At 47.5% G+C, this 12336-nt stretch overlaps 1 protein-coding gene across 21 annotated transcripts in view; it reads left to right on the plus strand.

Moving 5' to 3' along the window:
* The window catches only part of LOC140207214 (uncharacterized), a 38543-nt gene that overhangs the window by 5677 nt on the left and 20530 nt on the right, over positions 1–12336 (plus strand). For 10 of the 21 annotated variants that reach the window (XM_072275596.1, XM_072275594.1, XM_072275600.1 and 7 more), the window contains 2 exons: positions 5779–5898; positions 8968–9087. The exons of 2 other annotated variants lie outside the window; for them this stretch is intronic. In XM_072275596.1, the coding sequence (XP_072131697.1) occupies positions 5779–5898; positions 8968–9087 (240 nt within the window). The remainder of the gene's footprint in view (positions 1–5778; positions 5899–8967; positions 9088–12336) is intronic. 9 more of the 21 variants (XM_072275604.1, XM_072275610.1, XM_072275613.1 and 6 more) reach the window with 4 other exon arrangements.

Consider the following 12336-nt stretch of genomic DNA (forward strand, 5'->3'; position numbering starts at 1 on the left):
AGGCTTTGGCTCGAGAGGCTTCGGCGAGAAGAGGCGGAGAACGAGCTTGCTCCCAGAGAGGTATGCCGGGGTAGTTATTTAAAATTTAATTAACTTAGGAGTTGGTGATGGAGGCAGTAGATAGGGCAGTCCAGTGCTCCGATTGTAGGATGTGGAAAGTCAGGGACAGCGCAGTTGTCTCTGAGGACCGCAGCACCTGTTAAACTGAGTTCGGAAATTGGAGCTGGAGCTGCATGAACTTCGGATCATTCTGGAGGCAGAGGCAGAAATAGATCCGAGTTTTAGGGAGACAGTCACCCCTAAAAGTCAGGAGACAGATAACTGGGTGACTGTCAGGAGAGGGAAGGGGAATGGACAGAAAGAGCCGAACACCTCTGTGACAGTTCCCATCAATAATAAGTACACAGTTTTGGATACGGTTCGTGAGGATCACCTACCAGTGTCTAGTTGTACTAGTCGCGTCTCTGGCACCGAGACTGGACCCTTAGCTCAGAAAGGAAGGAGGGAAAAGAGGAGAGCAGTAGTGATAGGGGATTTTATTGTTTGGGGGACAGATACGATGTGCTGTGGGAGAGATGGAGAATTGCGGCTGGTCTTTCGAATCCCTGGTTCCAGGTTCCACGATATCTCGGATCGGATTCTCGGTATTCTCAGGAGGGACAGTGAGCAGCTAGAGGTCGCGGTCCACGTGGGGTCAAAGGGCATAGATAGGAGTAGGGATGAGATCCTGAAGAAGGAAAATAGGGAGTTAAGAAAGAAGTTAAAAAGCAGGACCTCAAGGGTGGTGAGCTCGGGATTGCTGCCTGTGACACGAGACAGAGAGGGTTACGGCAGATGAATGCGTGGCTGAGGAGTTGGTGCAGGGGGCAGGGTTCAGATTTCTGGATCATTGGAATATCTTCTGACGAAGGTCTGACCTGTACAAAAAGGACGGGCTGCACCTGAACTGGAAAGGGACCAATATCCTGGCGGGCAGGTTTGCTGGAGCTGTTGGGGAGGGTTTAAACTAGTTTGGCAGTGGGGTGGGAATCAGAATGTGAGTGCAGAGATGAGGGTGGATGGACAAGGGCATGATGCTGTGTGTTCTGAGTTGGTGAGGAAGGACAGGCAGGAGACAAAACATAAATGTAGCCAGGTAGAGGGGTTGAAATATGTATACCGCAACGATAGGAGTATTTGGGGAAAAAAGGGGATGAACGTAGATCATGGATCAGTACGTGGAACTACGATGTTGTGGCCGTTATTGAAACTTGGCTGGAGGAAAAGCAGGATTGTTTGATGAAGGTACCGGGGTTTAGGCGTTTCAAACGGAATAGGAAGGGAGGTGTAGAAAAGGCGGTGTGGGCGTGGGGGGGTGGAAGGGCAGGGTGGAGAAGCATAGCTGTCCGGGATAGTATCACAGCTATAGAAAGGTGCGACCCTGCAGAGAGACTGTCCACCGAGTCGTTGTGGGTGGAAGTCAGAGATAGGAAGGGATCAATCACTCTACTGGGAGTAGTCTATAGGCACCGAAATAGTCCTCGGGACACCGAGGAGCAGATAAACAGGCAGATTTTAGAATGGTGCAGGAAATACAGGGTTGTAGTTCTGGGTGATCTCAACTTCTCTCATATTGACTCGCACCTCCTGACTGCAGGGGAGATAGATGGGGTTGATTTTCTCAGGGGTATTCAAGAAGGATTCCGGGCACAGTACGAGGACCGGCCGACGAGAGGAGAGGCCATACTGGATCTTGTTCTTGAACATAGTCAGATGGCAGACCTCTTGGTGGGGAGCATTTTGGTAAGAGTAAGCACAACTCCCTTAAAATTAGCATAGCTATAGAAAAAAGATAAAAACAGACAACATGGTGAAGTGCTTAACTGGGGAAGGGCTAACTATAAAGGGATGAGGCAGGAACTTGGGACGGTAAATTGGAAACAGATGTTCAAAGGTGAAAGCACGGAAGTAATGTGGAAGAAGTTTAGGGAGTACTGGTACTGGGTTCAGGATAGGTTTGCCCTATTGAGACAAGGAAAAACAATGGTGGGAAAAGGGGACCGTGGCTGACGAAACACGTGAGGCAACCCGTCAAGGGAAAGAAGGAATACACATTACATATAAGAGGCAGGGAGCAGATGGGCTCATGAGACATAGAGGGCAGCCAAGAAGAAGCTGAATAAAGGAATAAGGAGAGCTCTAAGAGTTCAGGAGAAGGCCTTCGCACTTAGGATTTAGGAGAACCCCAAGGCGTTCTATACGTATGTGAAGAACAGAAGGACACAAGAATAAAGGTGGGGTCGCTAAAGGGTAAAGAGGGTAAAATGTGCATGGAGGTGGAGGAGGTTGGGGAGGTCCTAAATGAATACTTTGGTTCAGGATTGGCAAATTAAAAGGACCTTGATCAGGGTGAGGTCGAAATAGAACAGACCTATGTGCTGGACAAGGTGGAGATAAAGGAAGAAGAAGTGCTGGATCTTTTTAAAAACATCAAGATGATGAGGTCCCAGGGCCGACGTGATATACCTCAGTTTGCCGTGGGAGAAGAGATCGCTGGAGCAATAGTTATGATAGGAGGTGCGAGGGATTGGAGAAAGGCAAATGTATCTCCCTAATTTTACAAAAGTTATAAGGAGAATCCTGGGAACTATAGACCGGTGAGTCTTATGTCGTTGGTCTGCAAACTATTGGAAAGTATTCTTAAGAATAGAATCCACGAGTACTTGGAGCCGTATAGTGTACTGAAGAATAGTCAACATAACTTTATGGAGGGAAGGTCCTACCTCACAAGGCTAATTCAGTTCTTTGAAGAAGTAACAAAATAAATTGATGAGGGTAGGGCGGTAGATGTGGTCTACATGGATTCTAGCAAGGCATTTGACAAGGTCCCACCCAAGAGACTCATCCAGAAAGTCATGAAGCGTGGGATTAGTGGAACCTTGGTCCTTTAGATTAAAAAAAAATGGCTTAAAGGAGGAAGAAGACGGGAGTACTGGAAGGAAAGTGTGTGTTGCAGCTCGGTGACTAGTGGAGTACCGCAAGGATCTGAGCTAGGACCCCTGCTCATGTGATTTTTATAAATGACCCAGATGAAGAGGTGGAAGGATGGGTGCGTAAATTTGCGGATGACATGAAGGCTGGAGAAGTTATGGATGGAGCTATAGGTTGTCGAAGCTTACAGGAGGATACTGACGGGATGCAGAGTCGGGCATAATGGTGGCAGATGGAGTTTAATTCGGATCATTGCGCGCTGATGCAATTTTGAAGGACAAACCAGAAGGAGAAGTACAGGGAAAATGGTCGGTTACTTAAGAGTGGGGATGAACAGAGGGACTTTGAGGTTCAAATCCAGTCATCTCTCAATTTCGCTGCACAGGTTGATGGGTTAATTAAGAAGGCCTATGGGATGCTAGGCTTTATCAATAGGGGGATTGAGTTCAAGAGTAGAGATGTCATGTTGCAACTCTACAAATCTCTGGTGAGACCACACCTAGAGTATTGCATTCAGTTCCGGTTATCTCATTATAGGAAGGGTGTGGAAGCTATGGAGGGGGTGCAGAGGAGATTTACCAGGATGTTGCCTGTATTGGAAAACAAGCCTTATACGGCAAGTTTCGCAGAGGTGGGATGTTTCTTTCTGGACAGTAGAATGATTAAAGTTGACTTGATAGAGGTCTAAAAGATTATGAGAGGCATAGATAAGGTGGATAGCCAGTACATCTTTCCCAGGGCACGAATAGCAAACACCAGATGGCATATGTACAAATTTAAGGGAGGGTTGTTCAGGGGAGACATCAGGGGTAAGTTTTTTTTACACCGAGGGTTGTGCTTGCCTGGAATGACTTGCCAGGTATGGTGGTGGAGGCTAAAACATTAGGGGTATTTAAGAGCCTCTTGGACAGGCACATGGATGAAAGTAAAATAGAGTATTCATAAGCAGTGTTGGTTTAGTACGTGTTTATAAAGGAATATATCGGTCGGCACAACATGGAGGGCCGAAGGGCCCATACTGTGCTGTAGTATTCTAGTGTCTAGAGTCTAATTTGGTTTTGCTGCTCTAGGCCCTCTTACCAACTAATCGAGATCCAACTGTAAGAAATAACTGTCTTCACTGTTTATCACACCTCCAACTTTTCTGTCGTCTGCAAGTTGGCCTACTGCGTATTGTATAAATGTTCGGTGTAGTTGACAGTGATGACTAGTCCCACCGTCGAACGACTGGTAAACACCACTAGTGACGGGCTTCCAGTCTGAGAAAAGAACTTCAACTCGAAGCCTTTGCTCTTTACGCCAAGCCAATTCTATGTCTAGTCAGCCATCCTTCCCATTGTCGCACACCATCTTCCACAGCGGTATACTCTCTGGGACCTTGTTAAAATCTGTGTACTTTACAACTACCATCCCGACTTGATCCGTCCTCCGCAATCAAATTCGTCAGACAGATCTCCTTCGTTTCCACATTATCCTCCAGAATAGACAACCATCTAAGCCTGGTTAATAGCCGTATTAAATTCAATGTAGGGAACATCTAGTTTCCGTGCCTGATCGGTCTTCCCCGGTGAAATCAGCCCAACAGCTCACCCGGGGTCTCACACCATCTAGAATCTCCCTGACTCTTCTATCTTCCACCCTCCCTATCTTTGCCTCTCAGGCCCTCCGCCAGTGACCCGTTGCTTCTCCGTCTCCCCCATCCCTCTCTTCCAGCTTCCAAAGCGATCTACCATCAGGAACCTAATGTTAAATTCAGCGTACACTATCCCTCCCAATCCGCATAAACCAGTCAGTCAAATCTCCTTGGGCCCCACACCATTATACATAGTAGCCTACAAAGTGGGAACATAAAATGCCTTATTCAGTTCCCAAAGGTCAAGTCTAACTTCCCTGCTCTCGTGACTCATCCTTGTTCCTCAATCAAAATGTAGAAACCGCTTCGCCCGTGACCGCAAGAAACAGCAGGGCACTGTGGACACAGCTGACATCAGCTCTAAACCAGCTTCCCCTCCATGAACTCTGTCTAAACTTCCTGCTGCCTCGGTAAAGCAGCCAGCATCATCAAAAATCCACATCCACACACACCCACGCATCTCTCTTCTGCACCAACCCCATGGGAAGGAAGATACGAAAACATGTTTCGGCAGAACATAAAATATAGAAATCTACAGCACATAGCAAACCCATCAGCCCACAGTGTTATTCGACCACTTAACCTACTATAGAGACTGCCCAGAATTTCCCTAGCCGCAAGACCGTCATATATCCAATGTGTGAAAAAAAAAGTTTCAATCATTAATATTACAACGAGCAAAATAGTACAGCCATAACTCTCCGGCTTTTCGCACTCACTCAGCAATTCTCTCTCACTTCCTCTGTCCCTCTCCCTCCCCACTTTTTCATCCTCTCCCTCTACCCCTCTGACCTTCACTCTTTCGCTATCACTCTCACACCTCTCACTCCCGCTTCACTCGAACCTCGCTCCCTCTTCTCCATTCGTAGCTCCCTCTCCCATTTCTCTCACCGTTCCCTTTTTCTACTCTCTCTCTCATTCCCCGCCTATCGCCTCCATCTCTCAGCATCTTTCCCTCTCCATCCACCCAAAACACCTTTTCTCTCCTGCTCGGTTTCTCCGTGTTTCATTTCACTCTCTCCCTCACCTCCTCTCCCTGCCTCTCAGCCCTTAATTCCCCCCTCATATAACAGTCTCTCTTTCTCTGTTCAATCTCTCTATCGTCACACGCCACATTCTCTACCGATCGTTCCTCCTCTATTTCTCTCTCTCTCATTCGTTCGTTTCTGTCTCAGACCTTCTGAAATCCACCTACTCAGTGCTGAAACTTCGGAAAGACGAACTTCTCATCGATGAGGATGAAGATCCTCCCATTGCCTCGGGATGCGCCAAAATGTCAGTGACTGGACAAGCAGGTCAGAGTTCACAGCAATGACGTCACTCTGAAGGGGTCACGTGCGTACGCACAATTGTTCAAGTCCTAATGTATCTGCATTAATCACCTCTTCTGGCAGCTCGTTCGATAGACGGACAGCCGTCTGAGTAAAAAAAAATGTCGTCACTCGGGTCCCCAGTTAAATCTCTTTCTGCTATCCCCTGAGACTGCTGCGGTCTGTTCTCAATTCGAATAAGAGGACATGAGTTGAGAGTTAAAGGGCAAAAGTTTAGGGGTAACCGAAGAGGGAACTTCTTTACTCAGAGAGTGGCAGCTGTGTGGAACGTGCTTCCAGCAGAAGTGGTTGGGTAGGTTCGTTGTTGTCCTTTAAAGTTGAATTGGACAGATATATGGGCAGGAAAGTAATGGAGGGTTATGGTCTGGCTGCGGGTAGGTGGCACTAGGTGAGAGTTAGAGATCAGCATGGGCTAGAAGGGCCGAGATGTAATTGTTATATGGTTATAAGGTTAAAGCTTTGTTCCTACAACAAAGCCAATTTTATATCCAGTTAGCCACCCCTCACGGCTTTGCACACCATCTTCCAGAGCGGTGTACCTCTGGGACCTTGTAAATAGCCCCGTTAAATTCTGCTATTGGCGCCTGTTCACGTTCCTGGTTCAATAGGCCCGATTACTCTCCGTGGGTCACACACCATCTAACACCTCCCTCCCTCTTCTATCTTCCAATCCCTCATCTCCCCCTCTCTCTCTTTAAATCTGCTCCGTTCCTTCTCCGTCTCTCCCTACCTCTGCCTCTTCCATCTGCCAGAGCCATCTACAATCTGGAACCTTGTGAATGGAATTGTTAAATTCTATGTACAATATACCTACCACTACTCTCAAAACAGTCTGAGAAATCACCCTTGGTCCCACACCATTCTACAGAACAGCCTAGAATGTGGAAACGCCTTATTGAGTACTCTACACATCACATCTACCTCCCTGCTCTCATGGTCCGCCCTGGATCCTCTCTCAGAATATAGAAACTGCTCCATTCGTGACCACAAGAAACTGCAGAGCACTGTGGACACAGCTGAGATCAGCTCTAAACCAGGCTCCCCTCCATGAACTCTGTCCGAACTTCCTGCTGCCTCGGTAAAACAGGCAGCATCATCAAAAGTCCACATCCACACACGCCCACGCAGCTCGCTTCTGCACCAACCCCATGGGAAGGAAGATATGATAGCATGTATCACCAGAGCAGAGAACAACGAAATCTACAGCAGATAGCAAGCCCATCGGCCCACAGTGTTGTGCCGACCATCTAAACTACAATTCAGACTGCCGAGAATTTCCCTAGCCACAAGGCCGTCATATATCCAATGTGTGCAGAAGAAGTTCAAACAACAATATAACAACGAGCAAAATAATACAAACATAACACTCTGGCATTTCGCACTCTCTCAACAATTCTCTCTCGCTCCCTCTGTCCCTCTCCCTCTTCCCCTCTCCATTTTTAACCCTTTCACTCTACTGCTCTGTACTTCACTCTTTCGCTATCGCTCTCACACCTCTCACTCCCCCTTCACACGAACATCGCTCCCTCTTCTCCATTCGTCACTCCCTATCCCATTTCTCTCTCCGTTCCCTTTCTCCATTGTCTCTCATTTCCCTCCTATCGCCCCCATCTGTCAGCATCTTTCCCCCTCCATCCGCCCAAAACACCTATGCTCTCCTGCTCGGTTTCCCCGTGTTTCTCATCTCAGTTCACTCTTTCTCTCCCACCTCCTGCCCCTGCCTCTCAGCCCTCACCGTGCCTACGCCTACCTGGACAAGCCAGCGGGCACTGTGAGGGTCATGTTTGTTGACTTTTCCAGTGCGTTCAACACCAGCCGCCCTGCTCTGCTGGGGGCGAAGCTGACAGCGATGCAGGTGGATGCTTTCCTGGTGTCATGGATTATTGATTTCCTGACTGGCAGAACACAGTACGTGTGCTTGCAAGACTGTGTGTCCGACAGAGTGATCAGCAGCACTGGGACTTCATAGGGGACTGTCTTGTCTTCCTTGATCTTCACCATTTACACCTCGGACTTCAACTACTGCACAGAGTCTTGTCATCTTCAGAAGTTTTCTGATGACTCTGCCATAGTTGGATGCATCAGCAGGGGAGATGAGGTCGAGTATAGGGCTACGGTAGGAAACTTTGTCACATGGTGTGAGCAAAATTATCTGCAGCTTAATGTGAACAAGACTAAGGACCTGGTTGTAGACCTGAGGAGTGCTAAGGCACCGCACCGGTGACCCCTGTTTCCATCCGGGGGTCAGAGTGGACATGCTGGACGACTACAAATACCTGGGGATACGAATTGACAATAAACTGGACTGGTCAAAGAACACCGAGGCTGTCTACAAGAAGGGTCAGAGCCGTCTCTATTTCCTGAGAAGACTGAGGTTCTTTAACATCTGCCGGACGATGCTGAGGATGTTCGACATGTCTGTGGTGGCCAGTGCGATCATGTTTGCTGTTGTGTGCTGGGCCAGCAGGCTGAGGGTAGCAGACACCAACAGAATCAACAAACTCATTCGTAAGGCCAGTGATGTTGTGGGGATGGAACTGGACTCTCTGACGTTGGTGTCTGAAAAGAGGAGGCTGTCTAAGTTGCATGCCATCTTGGACAATGTCTCCCATCCACTACATAATGCACTGGGTGGGCACAGGAGTACATTCAGCCAGAGACTCATTCCACCGAGATGCAACACAGAGCGACATAGGAAGTCATTCCAGCCCGTGGCCATCAAACTTTACAATCCTCTCTTGAAGGGTCAGACACCCTGACCCAATAGGCTGGTCCTGGCCTTATTTTCTGGCATAATTTACATATTTCTATTTAATAATTTATGGTTTTATTACTATTTATTACTTATGGTGCAACTGTAACGAAAACCAATTTCCCCCGGGATCAATAAAGTATGGCTATGACTATGACCATAACCGTCTCTCCCGAATCTCTTTCTATATCTCTGTTCAGTCTGTCTATCGTCACTCGTCCCGTTTCTAACGACCTCTCATCCTCTATTTCTCAATCTCATTTTGTTGCCTTCTCTCCCAGAAGGTCTGAACTGCACCTACTCAGTGCTGAAGCTTCGGAAAGACGAACTTCTCATCGATGAGTATGAAGATCCTCCCACTGCCTCGGGACCAGCCGAAATGTCAGTGACCGGACACGCAGGTCAGAGTTCACAACAATGACGTCAGTCTGGAGGGGTCACGTGTGTACGCTCAAATGTTCAAGTCCTGATGTATCTGCATTAATCACTTTTTCTTGGCAACTCGTTCGGTGGACGGACCGCCGTCTGGGTAGAAAAAGAAGTCGTTACACGGTTCCCCGGTTAAATCACTATCTGCTATCAGTTTTGAACAATGCGCTCTGGCTCTCGATTCTGCAACCGAGAGAAAAAGACTCCGCGCACTCATATTTTCTGTGCCCCGCGTGGTTTTATACTCTTCTGTAAGTTTACCCTTGCGCTGAAAGTTATAAAGTCCCGACATGCCCGACCTCTCTCTGTAGCTCAGTACTCGGGTCCCGGCAGCACCGCGTAAATCTTCCTCTGCACTCTGCCAGTTCAGTCGCATCGCTCCGACATCAGGGCGACCAAAATTGAGCACCGTGCTTCAAGGGCGGCCTCACCGACGTCTTGTAAAACTGAATCGTGACCGCTTGCCTCTCGTGCTCAGTGCCTTCTTCACCGCCCTGTCTATCTATGGCTTTACTTTCAGGGAACCGTGTTCCTGTACCTCTCGGCCCCTATGTTCTATAAAATTTCACAGGGTTGCACCCATTCACTGTGATAATCCTACCCTGTTAGTGTTCTTCTTCAAATACAACAGTTTATTTTTTTCTGAAATAAACGTCATTTGCCACTGCTTTACCCTCTTCCCCATCTGACCGATATCCCTCTGTAAGTGATAACTGTCTTTACTGTTAACAACGCCGCCAACGTCAGAGTCGTTTGCAAGGTCACCAACAGCCTCCTGTAAAATCTGCTACAAATGTTCGATATAGTTGACAGCGATCACTGGTCCACCCATGCTCGTAACTTCCCTGTAATTCCATGGGCTCTTATCTTGCTAAGCAACCTCATGTGCAATACATTTTTAAAGCCAAGACCCTAGACAGTGTTGATTAGCAGAGGGATCTTAGCGTCCAATATCATTGCTCATGGCCATGCTTCCCGATAAGGTGGTCATAAGGCGGATATCCTGCTTGCCATTAACATTTGTGACACTAAGTTAACAAGTTCGGAAGTTATGTTGAAACCTGAAACAATCTCTTGTCAGGCTGAACGGGCGTATTTTACACAGTACAGGTCACCGCATTATATGACTGATGTGAAAATTATGGACGGCTACCGGAGAGGTTTAACAGGATGCTGCCTGTTAAGTGTCCTGCCGTGAAGTGTGCCCTGTCCTTTCGCGTTTGACTTCCCAGTGCGCAACGCCACACACGGTTAATCTCCATCTGCCATCTCTCCACCCATCTACAACTGATCTATACCCTACGGAATGCATCAGCGGTGTTCTGCACTTTCCACAGCGCCACCAATCTCTGCGTCGTCTGCGATTTCAGCGACCACTCAAGTCTGCCTTACACGTCAGAAACAACCGAATACGAGGTTGCATATGTCAACGATAATCAACCTTGAGATTAATCTTTTTTAAACAATATATTTAGATGTATATATGTATTGGGATAAAAAACACTGCTGAACAGGCCCTTCCGGCGCTACAGGCGGCGCTGCCCGACAATTCCCCCATTTAATACCGGCCGAATGACTGTACAATTTACTATTAACAATCAACCTACCAACCGTTCTGTCTGCGCACTGTGGGAGGAAACTAGAGCACCGGGACGAAACCCACTCTGTCACAGGTTCAAACTCCTTGCAGCCATCGGCGGGAATTGAACCCGCGTCGCTGGTACTGTAAACCACTACGTTACCTTCCGCTCTTCCTCTTGCAAGCAGCCAAGAAATAAAGGAACACAAAGGAGCGCGAAAATCGCAACATGTTAACCCCTACACGATCGTCATATATCCAACGAGTAAAAATAGTACAAAGCTTGCAAACAATAATTCAACCATGACGAGTAATAACACAAACTTCTCTCATCAATTCTGTCTCGCTCCCTGTGTCCCTGTCCTTCCATGCCCCACTTCTTCCACCCCTCATTCAACCTCTCTCTCTCACTTGCGCTATCTCTGCCTCACTTCTCACTCCCACTTCACATATAACCTCGCACCACTTATCCCTCTTCTTCTCCCTTCTCTCTCCCTTCTCTCTCCCAATCTCTCTGTGTTCTCTCTCACCATTCTATTCCATCTTCCAGTCTCTCCCCCTCGTTCCCGTCTTCCATCTATCCCTTCTAACCGACTTTCCCCTTCACTTCTCCCTCTCCCTCACCGTCTGTCCCTGCTTCGCAGTCGTTCACCTCCCTCTCACCTCCCTCCCTCTCCCATTCTCTCTTCCCCTCTCTCTGCTCTGTGTCTCCGTCCACCAATCTTGTATAATGTGCTAAAATTGTTCGAAATATTTGACAAAGATCACTGGTCTCGGTCTGAAACATCGACTATACCTCTTCCTAGAGATGCTGCCTGGCCTGTTGCGTTCACCACCAACTTTGATGTGTGTTGCTTATCCTTCATGAGCTCTGTCTACGCTTCCCGGCGCCTCGATAAAACAACTAGCGGCATCTCAGTGTTACGTACCAGCAGCAATACACCACAAACTGAGTCAGGGTTTAATGTTAAACCGGTATATTTCTTTCTATGCCCTCAAAATAAAGAAAAATAAGCAAAAACACTCTTCTAAACAGAGGTTAGCAATGGAATGCGTTTGTGGCTCCCAAACAGTCAGGCTTAGGAGCAGTTCTTAAAGTTTTAAGACGGCAAGCTGAAAAGTTTCAGCTATCCACGGAATAGGTGAGTGTATAAACTTGTAAATGCACATTAAAATGCAACGAGAGGGAGATCACGAAGAATTTCACATGTTCCACGCTGGGAAAACGAAGTAACATTTACAGAAGATCTTTGCCGTCTAGTTGCCTTCCGAAATCCACTGCATAAATTCAGTGGGATATGAATCAGTTACAGATATGGGATGGACAAATGTCAGATTGAGCTTAACCCAGACAAACGTGAAATGTTGCACCTTGGTTGATTAAATGCAAAGCAAGTGCACATTATTAAACCAAGACACTAAACAGCGTTGATTAGCAAATAAATCTCTCTGCTCCCTCTAACACTTCTTTCCTCCCCTCTCACCCTCGCCCTTCCGCTACCACTCTCACACTTCTCACTCCCCCTTCTCTCATAACCTCGCCATCTCCATTCCCTCGCCACTCACTTTCCCATTCTCTCCCTGTTCTCTCTGCCGCATTCTATTGAAATTTCGTGCATATCGCACCAATTCATCACGTTCT

Source organism: Mobula birostris, chromosome 13 (genome assembly GCF_030028105.1).
Source record: "Mobula birostris isolate sMobBir1 chromosome 13, sMobBir1.hap1, whole genome shotgun sequence".
Taxonomy (NCBI): domain Eukaryota; kingdom Metazoa; phylum Chordata; class Chondrichthyes; order Myliobatiformes; family Myliobatidae; genus Mobula; species Mobula birostris.